Source organism: Macrobrachium rosenbergii, chromosome 7, assembly GCF_040412425.1.
Source record: "Macrobrachium rosenbergii isolate ZJJX-2024 chromosome 7, ASM4041242v1, whole genome shotgun sequence".
NCBI lineage: Eukaryota > Metazoa > Arthropoda > Malacostraca > Decapoda > Palaemonidae > Macrobrachium > Macrobrachium rosenbergii.
In genome coordinates, this window is record NC_089747.1 from 18312521 (window position 1) to 18331524 (window position 19004).

Sequence of the window (19004 nt, forward strand, 5' to 3'; positions counted from 1 at the left end):
ACTTTGAATTATTTTAAGTTAGAATAATATTAAAACAGCGGTTGCTATAAAGAAATGGGACATTGAAAGTGTCATCGACTCATGATTTTTTATTAATAATGTTTTTCTGAATTGTATCCAAATTAATGGAATCATGTAGATCTAATTATTTGTTTTTCGTTTTTGCTTTCAGTATTAGCTTGTATGCTATAATAAACCTATCCTCTTTTACATATTTTGACAAATTCAGTAGTGGAGGTGAATTTTTCTGCAAACTTTCAAAAGTTAAGCTCTTGCTTAGGAAGGTATAAAAGTTTCACACTTCTAAAATTTTACAGTTACTTTACAATTTTTTTTTTTTTCTTCTGAGGCCAGAGTTTTGATATGGGGTAAGGTCAGATTTTTCAGGATGTTCTTACAGACTTCAGTGCATATTATTACAGTAATTAACTCGATTTGCAAATTTAGGGATAAGCATAAATGGTCCTTAACCTTAGATGTGAGCATCCATAGAACAGAATGTAACAAGAGAAGTAGAATAAGATGGAATGAATAAATAGAGGTAAATCATTATATCATAAAAAAGATTTGTCCTGTGTTCATGAAAGGGAGATTCAGCCAAAATGGTTAATGGGTGGGGAATGCAGTGGATATTTTACTTGTGGTTTTGCATGAAAATGATTGCCGAACTTTTATAACTTTCTTGATTTGAAATCATGGTATCTGCATACCAAAATTTTCATCCCTTTTAACCTCTGTGACCTTCTCTTTGGTCTCTGGTACATCAAGCATTGGGTTTAATTGGTCTCCATTGATTTAAGGGATGTTGTTCCAAGTATCAATGCCCCTTTCTGTATGGAAGTTTCTTCTGTTGGTGTTCCACTAAGTAAAATTTGGCATAGATGACTGATTGGAACCACTGCAGGCAATTAAGCATAAATCTGGTTTACTCATTTAGAATCAAAGTGTTTGGTCCAGATGTTAGGAATTATGATGGTTGCAGCAGCAGAATTTCAATGCAAAATAGTTTTGCTATATTCCCAGCTATTCTTGTTTCTTTGTACAAATGGTCATGTAATATTGGCTTTTATTCTCTTCAGTCATTGAAGGACACAGGCTCACTCAGAGAAGTTTTCATTTTGATAATGAAAATTTTCAAGCATTGTTATGAGCACAGGAAATTGGCAATTTTTTTTCTTTGATGTTTGGCCATATTTCAATACAGCATTGTCACTGGAAAATTTTGATGTACTGAATTTTGGTGGAGTTTCTGAATGTATTTATGCGAAGGCAGCAGTGGACAATGGTAGAGTGAAGGATTGTGTGACATGGCACTAATTGGCTGGTACCCCACTCACTTAATTTTGGTAGCTGGAAATGATGGCTGTATTTCAATTCAGCATTGTCACTGGAAAATTTGATGTACTGAATTTTGGTGAAGTTTCTGAATGTATTTATGCTAAGGCAGCAGCAGACACTGGTGGAATGAAGGATTGTGTGACATGACACTTAATTGGCTGGTACCCCACTCACTCAATTTTGGTAGCTGGAAATGATGGTTGGTGATCTTCTGGTGCAATTTTATTGACATTTGACAAGATGGTATCCCTAGGGTCTTGTTGCTTTGACTGTCTTACCAGGATAGGGGTGATATTAAGGAAAGTTACTTTTAATAAATCTGCAGTTTGCGCGCGCTCTTTCTTTCAGAGGGGTGAGTTGTCACTGCCTACCTGCAGTGTTCCTTATGAATCAGTGTAACAAATGCTATAAGATTTTTGTAGTTTCCATGTTTCATAAATTTTTTTATTCTTGTCTAGCTCCAGTTTTGACATTAGTTTCAGAAGGAATTCAGTGGACCTATTCATGATTGCCTAGAATGACCTGAAATGAGTTCCATTTGCTTCATAGCAGTTCTTTATCATACACTGCCTTATTTCTGTAAACAAGGAAATTTCCAGTCACCCACATGGATTAGTTATGATGGAAGACCTTTAACTGAACATGCTAAGCCCTGTGTATGACTACCACTTTATTTCTGCTTTATGTGAATGGTCAACACCATTGTTCACCTTTTTGTTTGTGTGTGTCATATTATAGACATCTACTTGCCTAGTTTTTTAAATGCATAGTTCAGAGCAGGCAAATGACACATTTTCCTTGACTTTCTGTAAGTATTTCTTAATTCTGAATCCATATAATTTTGCATTCATTTCATTTTGCTAATCTTTCAGTCAGTTTTGCCCTTTTCCTGTTTGGGTGAGTGGCTGGGAGAGATTTGCTATGCAGTTTTCTATTGTTAGAAATTAAGCTGTTCAGTTTCAGTATTCACTTTTATTTATTTAGAAGTTGTTGTTCTTGTTTACAATACTGTATAACCTTGTGAGTTGTGCCAAATGAATTTTGCTCTGTCGCTCTTTTTTTTTTTTTTCGATGAAGAACAAAGTGTGGTAGTTTTTTAAGGCTCCATTTTTCCTGTCGGTGGAATCGACAATAAGGCATACACATTCAGAGGAATTGATTTATTGCAGATGGGGGTGGGGGGAGTTCATTCCCTTTGATAGATACGGTAGCCCTTGCTTTTTTTAGAGAGGCTTTTTTATTTTTGTAATGGGGCGGGAGGAATGTTGCCCCCAGAGGTACTAGAATGCTTTTCTATTGTTACTGCAGATATTTTACATAAGGTCTTTTCTCTATAGGGTAAATATGTGAAATGAGTTCTCTTCATTCACTTTTATATTGTGCAGTTTGTTGGATTTCTCATCTAATAGTGTTCATCAGTTAGGCTTCTGGTTGTCTGTGCCCTCTTTCCCATGTCTGTTCTGCTTCTTTCCTATGTACTATATTTCTGTCTGGATCACTCACTTGTTTTCTGCTGGGTAAAGGTTAATGTGAAGGCAAAGGCTTTTTCATATGGCCTTTATTTTTATTTATATCAGATCTGCATATTTCCTTCTAGATAGTCCTAGAAATTGTTTACCAATCATAGAAATTGTTTACCAATACCTTACGTTACCTTTGTAAAAATGAAAAATGAAGTAAATGTATTTTGTGCATTGTTGTGAAATAAATAGTAAAAAATGTAGGAAAGCAAAGCAGGAAAGGAACATAAAAACTGTAACAGTCGGTGCATTTTAACAAATATCAAGCTTACAGATACACATACAGATGAAGGTTAAAGTTGACAAAGTAATGTGGACAAAATTGGTCCAGGACTTTGGACCAGGATATGGCTCAGTTTCACAACCTCAGTATCTTCACAGCAGAGTATCATCTTGGTACAGTCTTAATGTGAAAGAGTGCCCAAGGTTTGGTCACAGACCAAATGTTGAAACAACTTTAAAACCTGTGAAAAAGAAAATGAATAAAGAAATCTAATGTGAATACCAGAATACAATTGAATTGTTACTTGGTAGCATTTTTTACAGTTTTAATTAGGTTTATACCCTTTAGTTGGTAAAGCACGTAAAGGTTAAAGGTCAGAGCTGTTGTTAAATATTGGTAGTATTTGTATAATACATAAGATACCTAAACCATGTCAAAAAAAGGATATATATCCCTGTTCAGAACTAAATTTGATAATTGTAAGCACTTTCCTGCAAAGAAATTTAATAAATTTGCTAACCCTGTTTGAACAAAAGAACATGCTTTGTTCAAAGCAGTAATTTTTAGGGTTACTGCCAGTAGAATAGATGTAGTTAGTATTAAATAATGTGTGATGTTTTTGCTTTCCATAAACACATGTTACATTGATTGGTAGTATTTGTTCATAAGGGGATTTGATATAAAAAAAATACTATATTCAGGATAATTTATTCATCATACGTAAATGGTCATCCTTGGCAAGAGTTGAACTTTCTTGTGGGTAAAGCATTGTCTTTATCAGATGTTAAGATCACATAGATATGTTTTGTGATTGCAACACTTTGGTTTTTCCCCACATTTTGTTGAGTTTTCACGTAACATAAAAATTGTTCTGCTTGGTGAGCTGGAATTTATTGATGGATAATGAACTTATGGTAGTTAAGTCATCTCCACCACTGAAAGTGTGTAGCCCAACTTGGTAGTGTAGCCTTGCTTGTAGACTGAGTGGAATGCCATGTATTGTAGATGGGAAGTAGCGGCAGCAACTACGGCAACTCCCAATTGGCCAAACAACTGCTGAACCCTCCGCGCAGCACGGGCCCCATGTTTCAAGTACGTTTTTTTTTTTTTCCAATTTGATTTTTCATATTTCTTTTGGTTCTATAGTTTTAAGCCACACAGTTGTGTGGTCGTACAGACTATCATTAAAAGGAGGGAGTAAGCAAGAAAGTTTGTATGTCTTCCATACTTTTATTTTCTTTCAAGTATATTAATACTTTTTGTTTTTTTCAAGTATACCATAATCTATTGAGACGATGATTATTTAATTGAATGATTTCTTACTATAGCCACTTTATTTTGGGTTGAGTTCGGAATTATATAAATCAAGACTGAGTTAAGTATGGTTTTATTATCAAGAGCATAGAATTTTTCCTCCAATAGAAACTATTTGCATTTAGGTTGGGGTAACTGAAATTTATCTACTAAATTTTGTTTATTTACTGTACATTAGTAATGTTTAGTTTGGTCGTTTTTATATTCTGGCTAGGTTAGTGCATCCAAGTAGTTTTTTTTTTTTTTATATTGTTGCATATCTTTTTATTGGTAATTATCAGGTTGATGAATTAACAGTTGATTGCAATTCAAGCCCCCCAAAAATGCTAAATTTTTATGACACTTGAGCAATCTGACATGATATAAATACCTTCAGTATGTAATATTAAAAGTAAAATACTGTCATATTCACATGTACTTTCATACAGTGCTTTGTGCTTCATTACCTGAAATTGTAGCTAGTCGGCATCTTTTGTAAGACCATCCTGTAGCTGAGATGTTAAAATACAGTAATTTAAATTTAATATATTTTAACAAATATAGTCATTGTGTTATTTTTATCTTTACACCTTGGGTAGGATTTGCTGTTACGGAGTCAGACAGCATAGTAAACTTACATTATCTTGTTGCAGTACCTAATTTAAAGGGGTGACTAGGCATTTACTTCATTTTTAACAGTACAGTATTGCAAAAATTGTTTCAGGCTCTCATGTTCGATATGTTCCAACAGTGTGGAAATTTCCTCAACATTTCTTTGACCTTTTATAAACCTTAGCACATCAAAGTAATGATTATAATGAAAATACTGAGGGTTCCAGATTCAAACATCTTGTCCCCATTTATAACTAACAGCGCAGGCGGGCTGAAGGTGCTAACTAACATTCACAATATATTAACTACTGGGAAATAATAATTGATTTTTACCCAGAGTTATTTCACATGTGATACACTCGGGATCGATAGTTTGTTTCCTACTTGCCAGTACTCATGGGTTATGGTGTTTTTTTTAATTTAGCCAGGTTTTTTCCTTGCTTTTGAAAGTGTTGCGTGATTTAAGTTGATGATTAACAGTGATCAGCAGGTTTTTGTTCTTATTTTACTATTTGGAATTAATACTACTAATTTTTTTGTAAAAATGTTGCTTAGCAACAGGTAGAGAGTAAGTTTCAGTGTCGAGGCTTAATCACAGTCCTTTAACCTACCTCTATTTTCCCTCTACTTTACAAATCCTGCAGATATTTTTACAAAGCTAATTTTGTTCTAGTTAGAATATTTTTGTTCATTGACTATTAGATTTGATTGTACGGAGAATATACTGTACATTCTTTTATCCCATAATTTTTAATTGTTTGATGGAGTTGGTCATTGTCAGTTTGAAGATGGAAAAGGATTGCAAAAAAAAAAAAATTGTTACTGTTTTACAAGTTTCCAATTTTTGGCATATCACTGTCACACTGATGTTATGCTAATGTTTGTTCAATGACTTACCCTCTTCATTTTTAAGATGTGCTCTTTTTTTTTTCAATGAAATTCCATTTAAATTCTGATGTGGGAACTGTGTGAAGGCATGCCCATTTCATCATATTTTTTGGAGTAAGGTTGAATGCACAAGTTATTTTTACATAATTTACAGAATTATCAGATGTTGTCTGTGTGTTTATTGCACATATCTATTAGTGTTTCCTCTTTCATAACTTGTAATTTTGTTACCAGTCAATTAACTGATTCCCCCTTGACAGGGTGGATTTCAGAGTGGGAATATGTACCCTCCCAACCAGAAACCAGGTGCATCTCAAAGTCCTGGACCTCCTGGTCCAAACACCGCTGCAGGATATCAGGGACCCCGAAGACATCCAGATTTTGAAAAATCTCAACCGCCAGGTAAGATTCAAATTATTCAGCCTTTGGAATGTGTTTCCAATTGGAAGTTACACTACCTGAGGATTAGAATATTTGTTCTTAGATTCTCTGTGGTACTTGAAGAATTTTTAATGTTTTAGCTGTATTTAAGTCATTTTGGGCTTATTGAACATTTGCATTCGATATCTCATTAGATTTGTGTATTTCATCTTATATTGTCTAGATATCTACCATGCTGTCCAGTCACTCCAACTCCTTTCTGTTGTTAGTGCTAGATATAGGCTAAATTTCATGACTCGCGCATTCGTAGTGGAACAGCTGAAGTCGATAATATCATAATCCATAGCTGAATGATTAGATAAACATGGTTACAAGGTTAGCTGTATGGTGGCACTAGTGATTGAGGGGGGTGTACTAGGAAAGCATGTTGTGTGAAGTGCTGTTGATCTCACCTCTCTCTCTCTTCAGTAGGAAAGGTTTTTGTTGGGAAGTAGATCATCTATTTAATAAGAACAACAGTAAAAGACTGCTTTTAGAAATGGCTGGTAGTATTATTCTTGAATAGTTTAACCCAGCTGCTAAGAAAAGGATGTTTGATGAACTGGAATTGGTTTTTATATAGTGTAGGTGTTGGCAGCTCATTCAGTCCTGGTTAAAAGGCATTATCTTTCTATAACCATATGCTCTGTGTTTAAAAGGAGAATCTGTTCAGAATATGCCAGAAATTTCTTGTTTTCTTTGTTTATACTTTATGGTATCAGTCTTAAAAAAATAAGAATACAGTAATCCCATGAATCTTCCTGTACGCACGCAGGAAGCTGCAAAAGTTCTACTCTTTGTATCCCCATCTCCTCCACATAAAAACTAGAAAAATATTTTACGGGAACATCACCGAACTCAAGAGTAACAGCTGAAATACAGCAGGGTGAATGAAGTCTTAATAAATTTTCTTGAATCTAAAATCCAAATTGAGGAAAATGAGGTGGTAGAAAGTGTATAAAGTAACCCAAATTCAGATTTTGCATGTAAATGTCTTAAAGGGAAGAGGGTAGTGGGGCTTCTAAAAGTGAGTGAGTCCCTGTTCGTGATACTTTCTGCATATTCAGCCCAGATGTGTATATGGCTCCAACTACAGATGCTTTCAGAGTTCCAGTAAACCTATCGTAATTGGCAACTATCATAATTAGAAAATGCATTTTAGTACATCTAATCAAGTGGATACCATTGCCTTGCATAGCCTCTCTTTAACATGCTTAGAACACTTACGTTACCCTACAGGTGGGGAAAGCCTGCTGTATAATAGTGTTGAATATCTCGTGTAATGTACTAGTAATGTTCTGAAAGTGAAAAACAGGAAGGTTACCTTCCATTAATGTAATGGATACAGATGACAGCATACTGGTCCTGAAGAATGTTTGAAGAATTAAATGGTAGAATTGATGCCCTTTTGAAGTTTTGGAACCACCCATGACTTGGTGTAAACTGCTGTGTGGTTGTAGGATCATTGTCATGCTCTTTAAGGATTTCAAAAAGATAGCTCGCCTTAGCTTGGATAGTCAGTAGGCTGCATGGCATACTCTGCTGTATCTGTTAAAATTCACATAATTAGTAATTTCTCTGTCTCGTCATTGGCCCCAGCTATTGTTGTTGTAACAGTGGATTTCACCAATGCTGGAGATTTTTGCACCATCGCTAATTAGGTGGTTATGCTGTAGGAGGATGGATTTTGTGGACTGTGGAAGACTTGAGTTCCTTTTTGATAGCCATGATAAGTATATTTGTATTTAAGCTTTCCTGATTGTATGAAGTAACTCCTCAAGAGTAATTGCCTTCCTCCTCCTCCTCCTCCTCCTCCTATTACCAGTTGCAAGAGAGACAGATGTGAATTTCATAGAGATGATGGATGCATAAAAACAATATAGATACAGTATGGTATTAAAAAAAAATTACTTTCAATACAGAACATTATTGAATATCGGTTGTATAAATAGCGACTTGAGTGACAGCCTAGGAAATGAAGAGTTTTGCTGGTGTCTGCTTGCCCAGGAAAAAATTAAAATTAAAATTTCTGAATACTGTCCCTGCTGAATGCATATCTTTATTTCCATTGTAAAGATAAAATATTGTAAAATGGACCTTTGTAATTTAGGGGGCTGCTGCTGCTGTTTTTTTTTTTTTTTTTTTTTTTTACTGAAGTGGCAGTTGTCTTCCAACAGTACATTTACATTAGTATCGACGATCTCCTGATGACACAAAATATTAACTTTGTGAAAGAAATGGTTGAAAAGGAAATGCTCATATAAAAGTGACTGTAGCACTACCAGACCACTTCTGGGCAAAAACTTGAGAAGCATTTATTTCTTATGGCTAGTACCATGGACAAATGATGACATTGCAAAAATCTTCAAGCTTGCAGTTCCCCATCTTCTGAAATGAGTCTGTGAGAAAATCATAGCATAAGCAATCATCAAAACATTCTTTTTCCCAGCCAGCATGACTTTATTCTAGGAGACGTTAAGTATCACAGTTATTCAACAGAACAGTTCAGTAAAATTGACACTTGATTTTGACAAAGTTGATAATTTTATAACATGAAAAATGAATAGGTTGACCTGTAGGAGACTGGCTACATGATTTTCTTTCTAATCGAATAATTTAGGTTTGGCTAATGGAGCCTTATCCAAACCAGGATACTGTAAAATAGATCAGATAGCTTGCAAGGCAATGTGTAAGATGAGGAGGTCACTTGATATATGTTATTGGAGAATATCTAATCTTGTAGAAATGATGGGCAGTTTTGTTACACATAATGGTCTCCAAAGAAAAATATAAATATACTGAGAAAGAGAATATTTGGTTGAAGCAAAAGTTAAATTAAGGTAGAGGCTGAGGTTAGATAGGACTGGATGACACTGTGGCTGTAAAGATAAAGCCAAGTGAATATACTAAAAAAGACTGAAAAGCATATAAGAAAATGGAAGACTTGTGGACTAGGGCAAAGACTTGCCAGAAGAGTGTGTGTGAGAGCACATCAGTAGTAGCCAGTCAAGAAGAGAGAAAATTAGAACTTTAGGTAAAATATATTCCTTCTATAGGTAAGTATATGTAGAAAGACTGGTTAATGCACAAATAGAAAATGCAAATTGGGAAATACTGCCTGAAATGAATGCAGTCACCAGTTGCGATAAAACAAAGAAAAGGTAACAAGTACATGCGTAATTGGATGAAAATGGATGGCATGAAATGCATGTTGGACCATGTTTCATGATTAATATTGCATCATTGCCCAAGCCACTGGATCAGGTGGGGGCTGTGCAGGAGGCCAGCAGCTTAAGTAGCTATCTTGCAGAAAGGTTGACAAGGTCTCTCTTGTGCTCTCCAGATATTGCAAGTGTCTATGCATGTCAACCAGTCTTGACAGAATGGCTTGGAACTTGCTATAGGCTTAGGGTGTTGGTAATCAAGTATCTAGAATATGAGGAGAGGCACAGCATTCTCATGTGCTAAACCAAAGATTTGTTTCCAAATGAGATAGTAATTGAGGGGATGCTTCTTTGTGTCTTCAGGTAAGCGATGAGGTCATGTTGCTGGAAGAGATCCCAACTGTCCTTCCTTTCATGGATGTGTGAAGGATGAAAGAAATGGCCTTCAGCTTGTAAGAAATTCATATGAAGATGCTTTGAGAAAAAATTTAGGTGATGGAAGATCCAGGAGGTTTGGGTAACCCAATCATGAATTTACACAATTTGAAACCTTGTCAGTGGTGTACCCTGCCTTGTCCTTGTCTGTAGAATTTTGTGCAAAGAAACTCTTACCGTGTTAGGACTTAGCTGAAGAAGGTGGCATGGTTAAGGGTACATATAACATGTAAGCTTAAATGACCGCTGTTATCTGGTGAGACTACAAGATGTGAGGGTTGAGTGTGAAGACAGATACAAGCTAGGGCTTTCTGACATGACAATTATTTTGAGCTTTGGTAAACCATTGGACAAACATGTTAAAACAACAAAACTGACCTGTGCACAATAACTCTCACTGGCCTGTTCTTGGTACAAAAAACTTGAGAATAGCAAGAGTACTGAATTATAAAATGCCAAATTCCAAAATAATTGGGAACTGGAGATGTCCAGTTACTGTTTAGAAAGAATCGTGGTCATAAAAAGTGTAAAGCTGAGAAATCCTAATTGACCTTTCAGTTTTACAAATAAATAAAATATGTAGCAACAGTTACTAGAAATTGTCACACAAACCTACAAGACTACCAGCCTGATAGGAAAGTTGAGTTGAACTGATTGGATAAGGGAATTAGTGGAGTAAAAACTTTTGAGTATGTGTAAAACAAGTGGAAGCAACCCTGTATGGGAAGAAATGAAAGCAGCCTTTCAACTGTTCATTGAGCACAACTATGTAGAAAAGACCCAAAATCACAATTAAGAAAGGAAATGCAGATGATATGAATAAAAATCGGTGAAAGGAATACAGTAACAAAAATGTTTACGTGAAATTGTAGAAGTAAAGTGAGCAGGGTGTGGGGGATGCAGTTGAAGCCTCTCTTGAATGGTAAAAGATGGTGTGACTGGTTATCTAGAGTCTGATATTGCCTTTGCTATGTTCAAACCTTGAGGATTGACCTATATTGGATTAGGGAATCATGCCTTCATCTTCCCAGATTTTTCCTCTGTGCTGGTTATATTGAGGCACTAATCTCTTGAAAATGTCATTGTCTTGCAAATGATAATATGGCCTTACTTAGACCTGTCTGAAGCTGGTTTGTCTACTTTAAAGACCTATCTGAAACTGGTTTGTCAACTTTAAGATTCAGACAACTTGTGATTTCTGTTTTTTCCAGTACAAACTCCTTAATCATAAAAAAAGTTAAGTATACCTTAGTTTTACCAGACCAGTCCTGCCCCACACTTATGTCTGTTCTGTTTGTGTTTTTCATTGGAGTAGGGAGCAGTGAGTAGCATCACGTAATTTGTGTGTTTGCAGAAGGGATATTCTTTTTCCTCAAAAAATAGGTTGCGGTGACTGGGGTTTCTTGCATGGAATCAAGACAATTAATTGTTAATGTTTTACTATTGGTTAACATATATATTGTTATAAAGTAGTAGTAATTCTATTTGAAGGTTTGCTATTTGAAAAATGGGACTGGGCTTCATACCTGAAACTAGTGGTAGAAACATTGATGAGATTGTCAACTATACAGTGTTGTTTGGACTCGGGGGTTGTCAGCAGGAAGGGTCATGGAGATATCTCGTTGGTGGGAGACTGCTTGTAATGCTGTCTCGAGGGTGACTATTCTTTGGAGCTGGCCCATGGATTCCAGGGGTTAGATAGTTCTAGTGTGATGGGTCTCTGATGAACATTGGCAGTAATATGTGTTAATGTTGACTCCTCTCAGTTAGAATAATACTTGGAATATTGGTACAAAAAATGCTGTATCCTAGATATGCATCATGTGAATCAAGTTGCATTAAAGTGCCTTTGTAGAAGACAAATGCATAAACTGTTACCGAACCATTATGCACGATCAAAGGAGTGTGCCTATTATATTCATGATGCAAAACTTGAAAATATTGCACGAGGACAGGAATGACTATCAAGAGCTAAAAACTAAACTAGAGCTAAAAATTACCAGCTTCACTGTTCTGGCTAAAAAGCTAACATGATGTAATTTTTGTAAACAAAAATACCTGATTCACAGCAAAGCAAATATATCAGAATAATGACAAAACCAAACATGCTAAAAATCCAGCTTCAGCCCACCAGAGAAACTCTCAAGGGATGATGTAGCCTATGTCTCCCAAATCTTGCTCTCTAAAGGTTGTTTCCTTGAGTGTAAGATAACCGGTCATGATTTCTCCAGGCACTCTTAACTTTGTAACTCAAGTCATCACCCAGTCATGATCATGACTGTGAGAGAGTTATCAGGATCATTAGATACAAAAGAGCATTCATGGTCAGAATGATTTCTCACCCGGACTGCCCTTTTGTGTTCAGGGACTTGCTTTGCTACAGAGAGGATGTATTTCCTCCTTGACTTTCAGTGAAAAGGACAAATCAGTGAAACAGGACAAAGACATACTGATTTATGCAGCTTCAGAAATATCCAGCAAGAAGTCTTAGTAATAATCCCTTTGGGATTTCCTGAGGCACAGGGATTCATCTTTCAGCCCTCTGTTTGAATCCCCAAGACCATGCTGATGATGTCCTCAACCTTTGATGAGAGGGTGTTCTTCAGCCTTGCAGGGATTCTATTTTGGACATTGAATATATAGAAAAGGAGGATCGTTATTTAACTTAAAGGATCAAGGACTTTATTATAGGTATTAGATTGGATCAAAGGTACTGTGAGATCCCTATGTTAAAAAGGCCTCAAAAGATGCCTTAGCTTGTAACTGCAATTACTACCCTGCAAACAGGGTCATTGATCTTCCTGTGACAGCTGCTGTGAGACTTCAGAGTATTTGGAACCAGTAAAAGATGTGGCAGCCATGAATGCACATTGCGCTCTCTCTCTCTCTCTCTCTCTCTCTCTCTCTCTCTCTCTCTCTCTCTCTCTCTCTCTCTCTCTCTCTCTCTCTCTCTCTCTCTCTCTCTCTCTCTCTCTCTCTCTCTCTCTCTCTCTCTCTCTCTCTTTTGCCAGGAATGAGGAGTTTCTTCCCTTATCCAGTTGTCTGAAATGAGTGTTTGAGTCAGTAGTAGCAGTAATAGGGTTTATTTTTATTTATTTTTTTTATTATTAGTCCAGAATGGTGGAGGAAGGTACCAAAGCATTAAAGATGGTGATTTTGTTGTGCTGTTCTTTCATCCTCTGTGATCTTCTCAAGATGAGGAATGTGGCAGTGAGAAGAATTCAACTTTGACTTCTATGAGAAGATCTTTGTGTCTCAGACCTGTTGACTTATTCGTATTTCTAAGAGTATTGCAATAGAGCTTTTCGAGAAGGATATCAAAAGAAGCCAGGGATGTAATTTTTAACAACAGTACACATCTGTACTCTATGCTAGGCCTAGCAGATGGACTCTGGATAAGAAGTAATTTAACATCTTGCTATGCTGCCTAATTGGTGGGATTTGACCTTGTTGGTGGGTTTGTCAAGACCTTGGGCTTCATATCAACTGTGAGGAATCAGACCTGATACCTCTGATTAGAGCTCTGAACCTGAGTATGATCATCAGTCAGTCCGGTGGTTTTGACAGGGGGCAACTCTCCACAGCCAAGTTGTAGCAGCACCTGATATGGAACCTTTTGTTGCCAGAGAAACTGTTCTTGGGTGTTTCAGGTTATAGTGTTCCAGCTATAACATGCAACTTTGTGATCACTGGCAATCTTAATGAACGTTTACCCAGTCATAGCCTTGGAGGAGGATCTCTCAAGAATCTTCATTGGTGGTAGAAGACCCCCTTTCAGATGGATTATCATCGTTAGATTTGGGGCACACAACTACTGAATTACCAGGGGAAGGTATTGTGGATATTGCAGGATGCTGTACTTATGCTATTAGGCAGCATTTGATTAGGTTCTTTGTCAGCATGAGCTGAGATCTTAGTGTGGAGGGAGGCAAATGAGTTTTAATTAGCCAAGGTTTGTTCCAAGAAGGCTTAGCATCTTAGGTGGTCTTTTTAGCAGGGGATATTGGGTTAAGCATCAGATTTGTCCAAGAACTCTTCAGGTCTGCAGAACTCTTTCGCTATCTGTTGGGCGCTATCTGTTGGGCATGTAGGTGCTAAGGAAGCTCAGCAAATCCCCCCCCCCCCAAAAAAAAATAAAAAATAAAAAAGATGTTTATGATAGCTTTCCTAATGTTACAGCAAGATTGATTTGTGGATTTACTACCCTGGGTGGCAGGGAGTTCCAGGTGTGTCTCAGTCTGGATTTGAAAGCACTCAGGACACCCTTTGTCTTCATGCCTGGAAGTTATCCACCTAGGAGGATTTTTTGAGGAAGCAACCCTAACCATTGCAGGTTTTGCCAGACATCAACTATACCTCTTAGTAGATTCTGTTCAGTAATTGGTATGGTATAGTGTGGTGAAAAAGCCATTGATCTGGTCAGTTATTCAACCCTTAACTAACATTTAAATAGTTCTTACATAGACAAGTTGAAATCTTCCTCATGTACACCCAGATGGTTATCTATCAGGAATATATATTGATCTGTCACAAAATTTTTAACTTTTGGGCTGATCATTGTTCTCCCATATTGATGGGATTTACAAAGTTGCCTTAAGGGAAGCTCAGTTCCTGAAATTTGCACAAAGAGAGGCTCATTACTACTGTTTGCATCCTCAAGATAGGGCAGTGAAAGGCTAAGGTTAGTGTCCTTGGAAAAATGCAAATTACTTAAAAAAAATTTTTTTGGAAAGGTTACATACAGCAGAGTTTGTTTGTCATTGGGATGTCATTTGCTCCTAACTTTGTAGCAAAGACCCAAATGACTAGTATCCGTGACCATACCATTCTCCCATTGTCTTCCATCTTTAGCAATGAAGAGAACCTCTTGCTGTGTCCAGTGAGGGCTGTCAGGCATTCTTTTTGGATCAATGCCTACAGACTGGTTGTGAAAAACTATACTGTCTTTGATTGGATATGTCAGGCAATTTTGAGAAGCTGTGGTTATGCAATTGATAATGAAGCTAAACTGGTAAGAGAGTGAGCTCATGGTCAGACCATTCTCTTCCCCTTTTGCATTTATATAAGTAACAATTTTTTGTGTTTTATGTGTGGTACCTGCTGATGCCAGTAATTTTGTGGTACATTTTAGAGATCATGTGTAATTGGTTAGATTGCATTTGTTAGGATTGGTAGGTATGGTGGGCCTTCAAAGTAACCAGCTCTCATCTCTCATTCGTGGCAATCTGGAGATTGGGTCACTGGAGTTGTTGACTTAGTAAAGTACCTGGCTGTATTGACACCCATTGGTAGTAGTACATCATAAGATTAATAAAGGCAACTGGTAAGTAATTTACATTAAAGCCTCATGGAGAGGGAATAATATGAATGTATGATAGTGATATGCAAGAAAAACTGTGGATGCAGCCGTAATGAATAATCAGCAGTAATAATTAATTTTTTACATTAGGTTGCTAAGAATATTTTAACCCTTTTAACCCGGACTAGTATTTATGGCATGTGAGCCCACGCGTGCATAAAATTGAATGATATTTATGGCATGTGAGCCCACTCGTGCATAAAATTGAATGTGATTTTGGAAAAGTGGGTCTTTTTTTCCCTGTCACTTAACCCTATATTAATTATCTCTCAAAATATATATAGACTATTATATATCAATTTAAAGATTATGAATTGTATTTTAAAATGAAAATATCAGAATTGATGTTCCCTGTGTGATTAAGGGTTCGCTGTCAGGCATCAGCAGACAACAGACATCAGCTGACGACAACAAACATGAGAAACACATTACAAAGCCTTATTTACGACACTGTCTGAGCTTGTCACTCTTATGTAACACAATCTTTATTCTCTATGTCATTATTGATAACTAAAAAATGAGTGTATCTTATGCATTTCTAATGTAATATCACAAAATTTACATATATAATGCGATAATCACTCGAGACCACAGCCATGCATGAACTTGAAAATGTAAACAAACACGAGATTTCTGGGTAATATGCCTGAAAGATGTGCTATCATCTGATTGGCTTTCTTGGAAAAAGGAGGGAGATGGTCGGCCAATAAAAAGTAACTATCTCCTTATGTGGGTTGGGCTTATTTAAGCGTATAATTTGAAAGTGACTATATATCGCCACAAGGAGTAAGCAGTAAAAGCCAGTATATAGCCTCACGGGCTAAAAGGGTTAAGTACTATTTAATTTCTAAGGTAGATGAGACTTTCATCTGTGAATTTTTGCCATTGCGGTAATGTGTTTGTAACCGTGTGGGTTTTTCATTTGTCTGAACTGGTTTGACACTTGTATGGGATGCTGTTTCAAGTTTGATTTGTAAGAAAATTGGTTTTGAAAAGGCAAACATAATTGGATGTTGAATTGATGGAACAAGTTTATGGTGTAAGCCTCTTGATTTTTTTTATGGCAAGGAACAAGAAACTGTGGCCTGCGGTGTCTGGAAATTAATTTGAATTTCTTTCTTTCCTCAGGATGGAGAGGAAACAATCAGTTTGGTGGGTATGCTAATCAGAACCAGCAAGGCCCTCCTCAACAACCTTGGAGTCGTCCAAACGACTCTGCTCCCCCAGGAGCCCCGTCCTCACAGTGGAATCAGCCGCGATTTCCAGGCTCGCAAACCCAGTTTGCGGGAACGGTGAGTGTATGTTACCCCAGTTCCGTTTCCTTCACTTTTATAAGAAAAATTTTTTAGGTACCAGTGCGCAAATACTTGAAACAAAAAATAAATAGGAATAAACTACCAAAGAATGAATACTAGGTAGTTTAACTAGACCACTGAATCAAAAATGAAGTACATCAGTGCCAAAGAAATTTTGGAAGCAGATTTGTTTCCCAAATTCATAATATATCAGTCATTGTATATTGAATTTAGATTTAGATTTTATTATATATACTTTTCCCTTCAAAGGTATTTATGATTTAGCTGTCATCAAGAAACATACAAGTTTGATTACTTTCCACTAGTCCCATTTCAACAAGTAACTTCCACTATGCATTCTGCCAAGATGCCCATTTGCACTCTTTAACCAAGCACAATTTTCCATGAGACTTTTCAATCATGAATACCCTTTCAAAATTAATTTTCTTACAAATTAGGCATGAAAGGTCATCCCATACATTTTATCTCAATACAGTCAAATATATTTTAAATCTAAATTCAGTATACAGTGATTGATATATATCTATCATTGTAATTTATATTGAATTTAGATTTAAAGTATATTCGACTGTATTGAAGTAAAATGTATGGGATGATATTTTGTGCTTGATTTGTAAAGTCTCATGGAAAACTGTGCTTGGTTAAAGAGTGCAAATAGCACAGGAAATAATAAAGAGAGAGAGAGAGAGAGAGAGAGAGAGTACTGTGCTTGGTTAAAGAGTGCAAATAGCACAGGAAATAATAGAGAGAGAGAGAGAGAGAGAGAGACTCTCTCTTGTTGAATTGTTGAAGTGAGAGAAGTGAAACTAGTGGATACCAAAACTTCAGTTTCTTGATGGTAGCTAAAAAGTATACGATAATTTGAGCAGTTTTGTCCAAAAGTCAAGTGTCTAGAAGGCTTCCGACATCTAGAAATACAATACAGTATGTATGTTGAAAGTATACGATAATTTGAGCAGTTTTGTCCAAAGTCAAGTGTCTAGAAGGCTTCCGACATCTAGAAATACAATACAGTATGTATGTAGACAGTGCAATAAAAAAAAATGACATATTGCTTGAAGTTGATGATCAGTGCATATGCATGAAGGCTAAGAAATAAAAATAGTTATTAAAAGTAATTCATATATTTTGTAGGTTTGCAAACAGTAGCTATATATATTGTAGGTAACCCACACTTTCCACCCTGCTTTGTTTTTCCCTTGAGTTTTCTGTGCTGGAAGGCCAGTAGGTAGCGTCAGTTGGGTGAGAATGGGCATCCCCTCTTCCCAATCTCCACCTGGGTACCACCCTTGTTTAGTCATTTCATGGCTGGTACAGTGCTTGTGGAAAGATACTCCACATTTGAAGGCTATGGGTTCCATACCTTGGAGAAATGCAAATTACTTTAAAAATTTGGCTTTTAGTTGAAGATGATGAGAGTGTATGTATGAAACCTTATGTTCTTGTACTTTAACTACTTCATTTGCAATTAATGCTCTTTTCTCCTCCCTTTGATTTGTTGTCCTTTATCATTTCAGTCTCTCATTTATGGAAGCTGTATAAACAGTATACTCAACTCAGGCAAAAATAGATAAGTTTGTTAAAAAATAAAAATGAAGTAAAGAGTCAAAGTGTCTTAGATTAGTACTTGTGGAGTATGTAGACATTGTGGACTAGGGAGAGGTGCACATAGTAGGAGATTTGATAGTTTTGCTCACGTGAGCCATATCCAAAGTCTGCCAGCAGCAATTTCATTTTGGATCATGGATTTTAAAACGAGCTATATCCTATGCTCGTACTAATTAGTCCAGTTATACCCTTCATCAAATGGTTTTCCTTATCTCCAATACTGTTTGATGGCAAGTTACTCCAATGTTAACCTCTCTTCATCCCTGACCACCATTTACTCTATGAAAGCTGTGAGAATGGCCAACTACCAAGGTGGGATAACATTCCTTTTTAGCACCTCACCGTTTATTGCAACGTAACATTGCATCTATAATTTAAATTACATTTTCACATTTTAACTGAAAAGCCATAGTGATGCAAGACCTTACATATTTGGTCTGTGGATGGTGTTAAATTCCTCCTTGTAGTCAGTGAGGATTTTTTAATTGCAACTTTGTTGTCATTAAGACTTGACATTAATACTTTTCATATCAAGCTTTTTATCACTTTCCAGCCTATTGAGAATAGCCTGTTGAAAATTTTCATTACAACTGACACAGTGCAATGTCTCAGTAGTACCACATACCATCAGATCACCTTTATTTGGTACCTTTGCTCTGATACCCAATTCCCAATCATCAGGCTTTATTTCCTCATTCCATATTTAGTTAAGGTTCATTTCTGTCTGAGCTAAAATCATCTTTGCAGTGATTCCATCATAAATGGCAGTTTTCCTTCTCTTCATTTTATTAATTTCACCTCTGAAACTGAATTCATTAATAACTACAG

At 36.4% G+C, this 19004-nt stretch overlaps 1 protein-coding gene across 42 annotated transcripts in view; it reads left to right on the forward strand.

The window, feature by feature from the left end:
• The window catches only part of osa (trithorax group protein osa), a 106620-nt gene that overhangs the window by 68196 nt on the left and 19420 nt on the right, over window positions 1–19004 (forward strand). For 8 of the 42 annotated variants that reach the window (XM_067106713.1, XM_067106727.1, XM_067106708.1 and 5 more), the window contains 3 exons: window positions 4087–4173; window positions 6135–6276; window positions 16381–16550. In XM_067106713.1, the coding sequence (XP_066962814.1) occupies window positions 4087–4173; window positions 6135–6276; window positions 16381–16550 (399 nt within the window). The remainder of the gene's footprint in view (window positions 1–4086; window positions 4174–6134; window positions 6277–16380; window positions 16551–19004) is intronic. The other 34 variants (XM_067106740.1, XM_067106747.1, XM_067106752.1 and 31 more) reach the window with 7 other exon arrangements.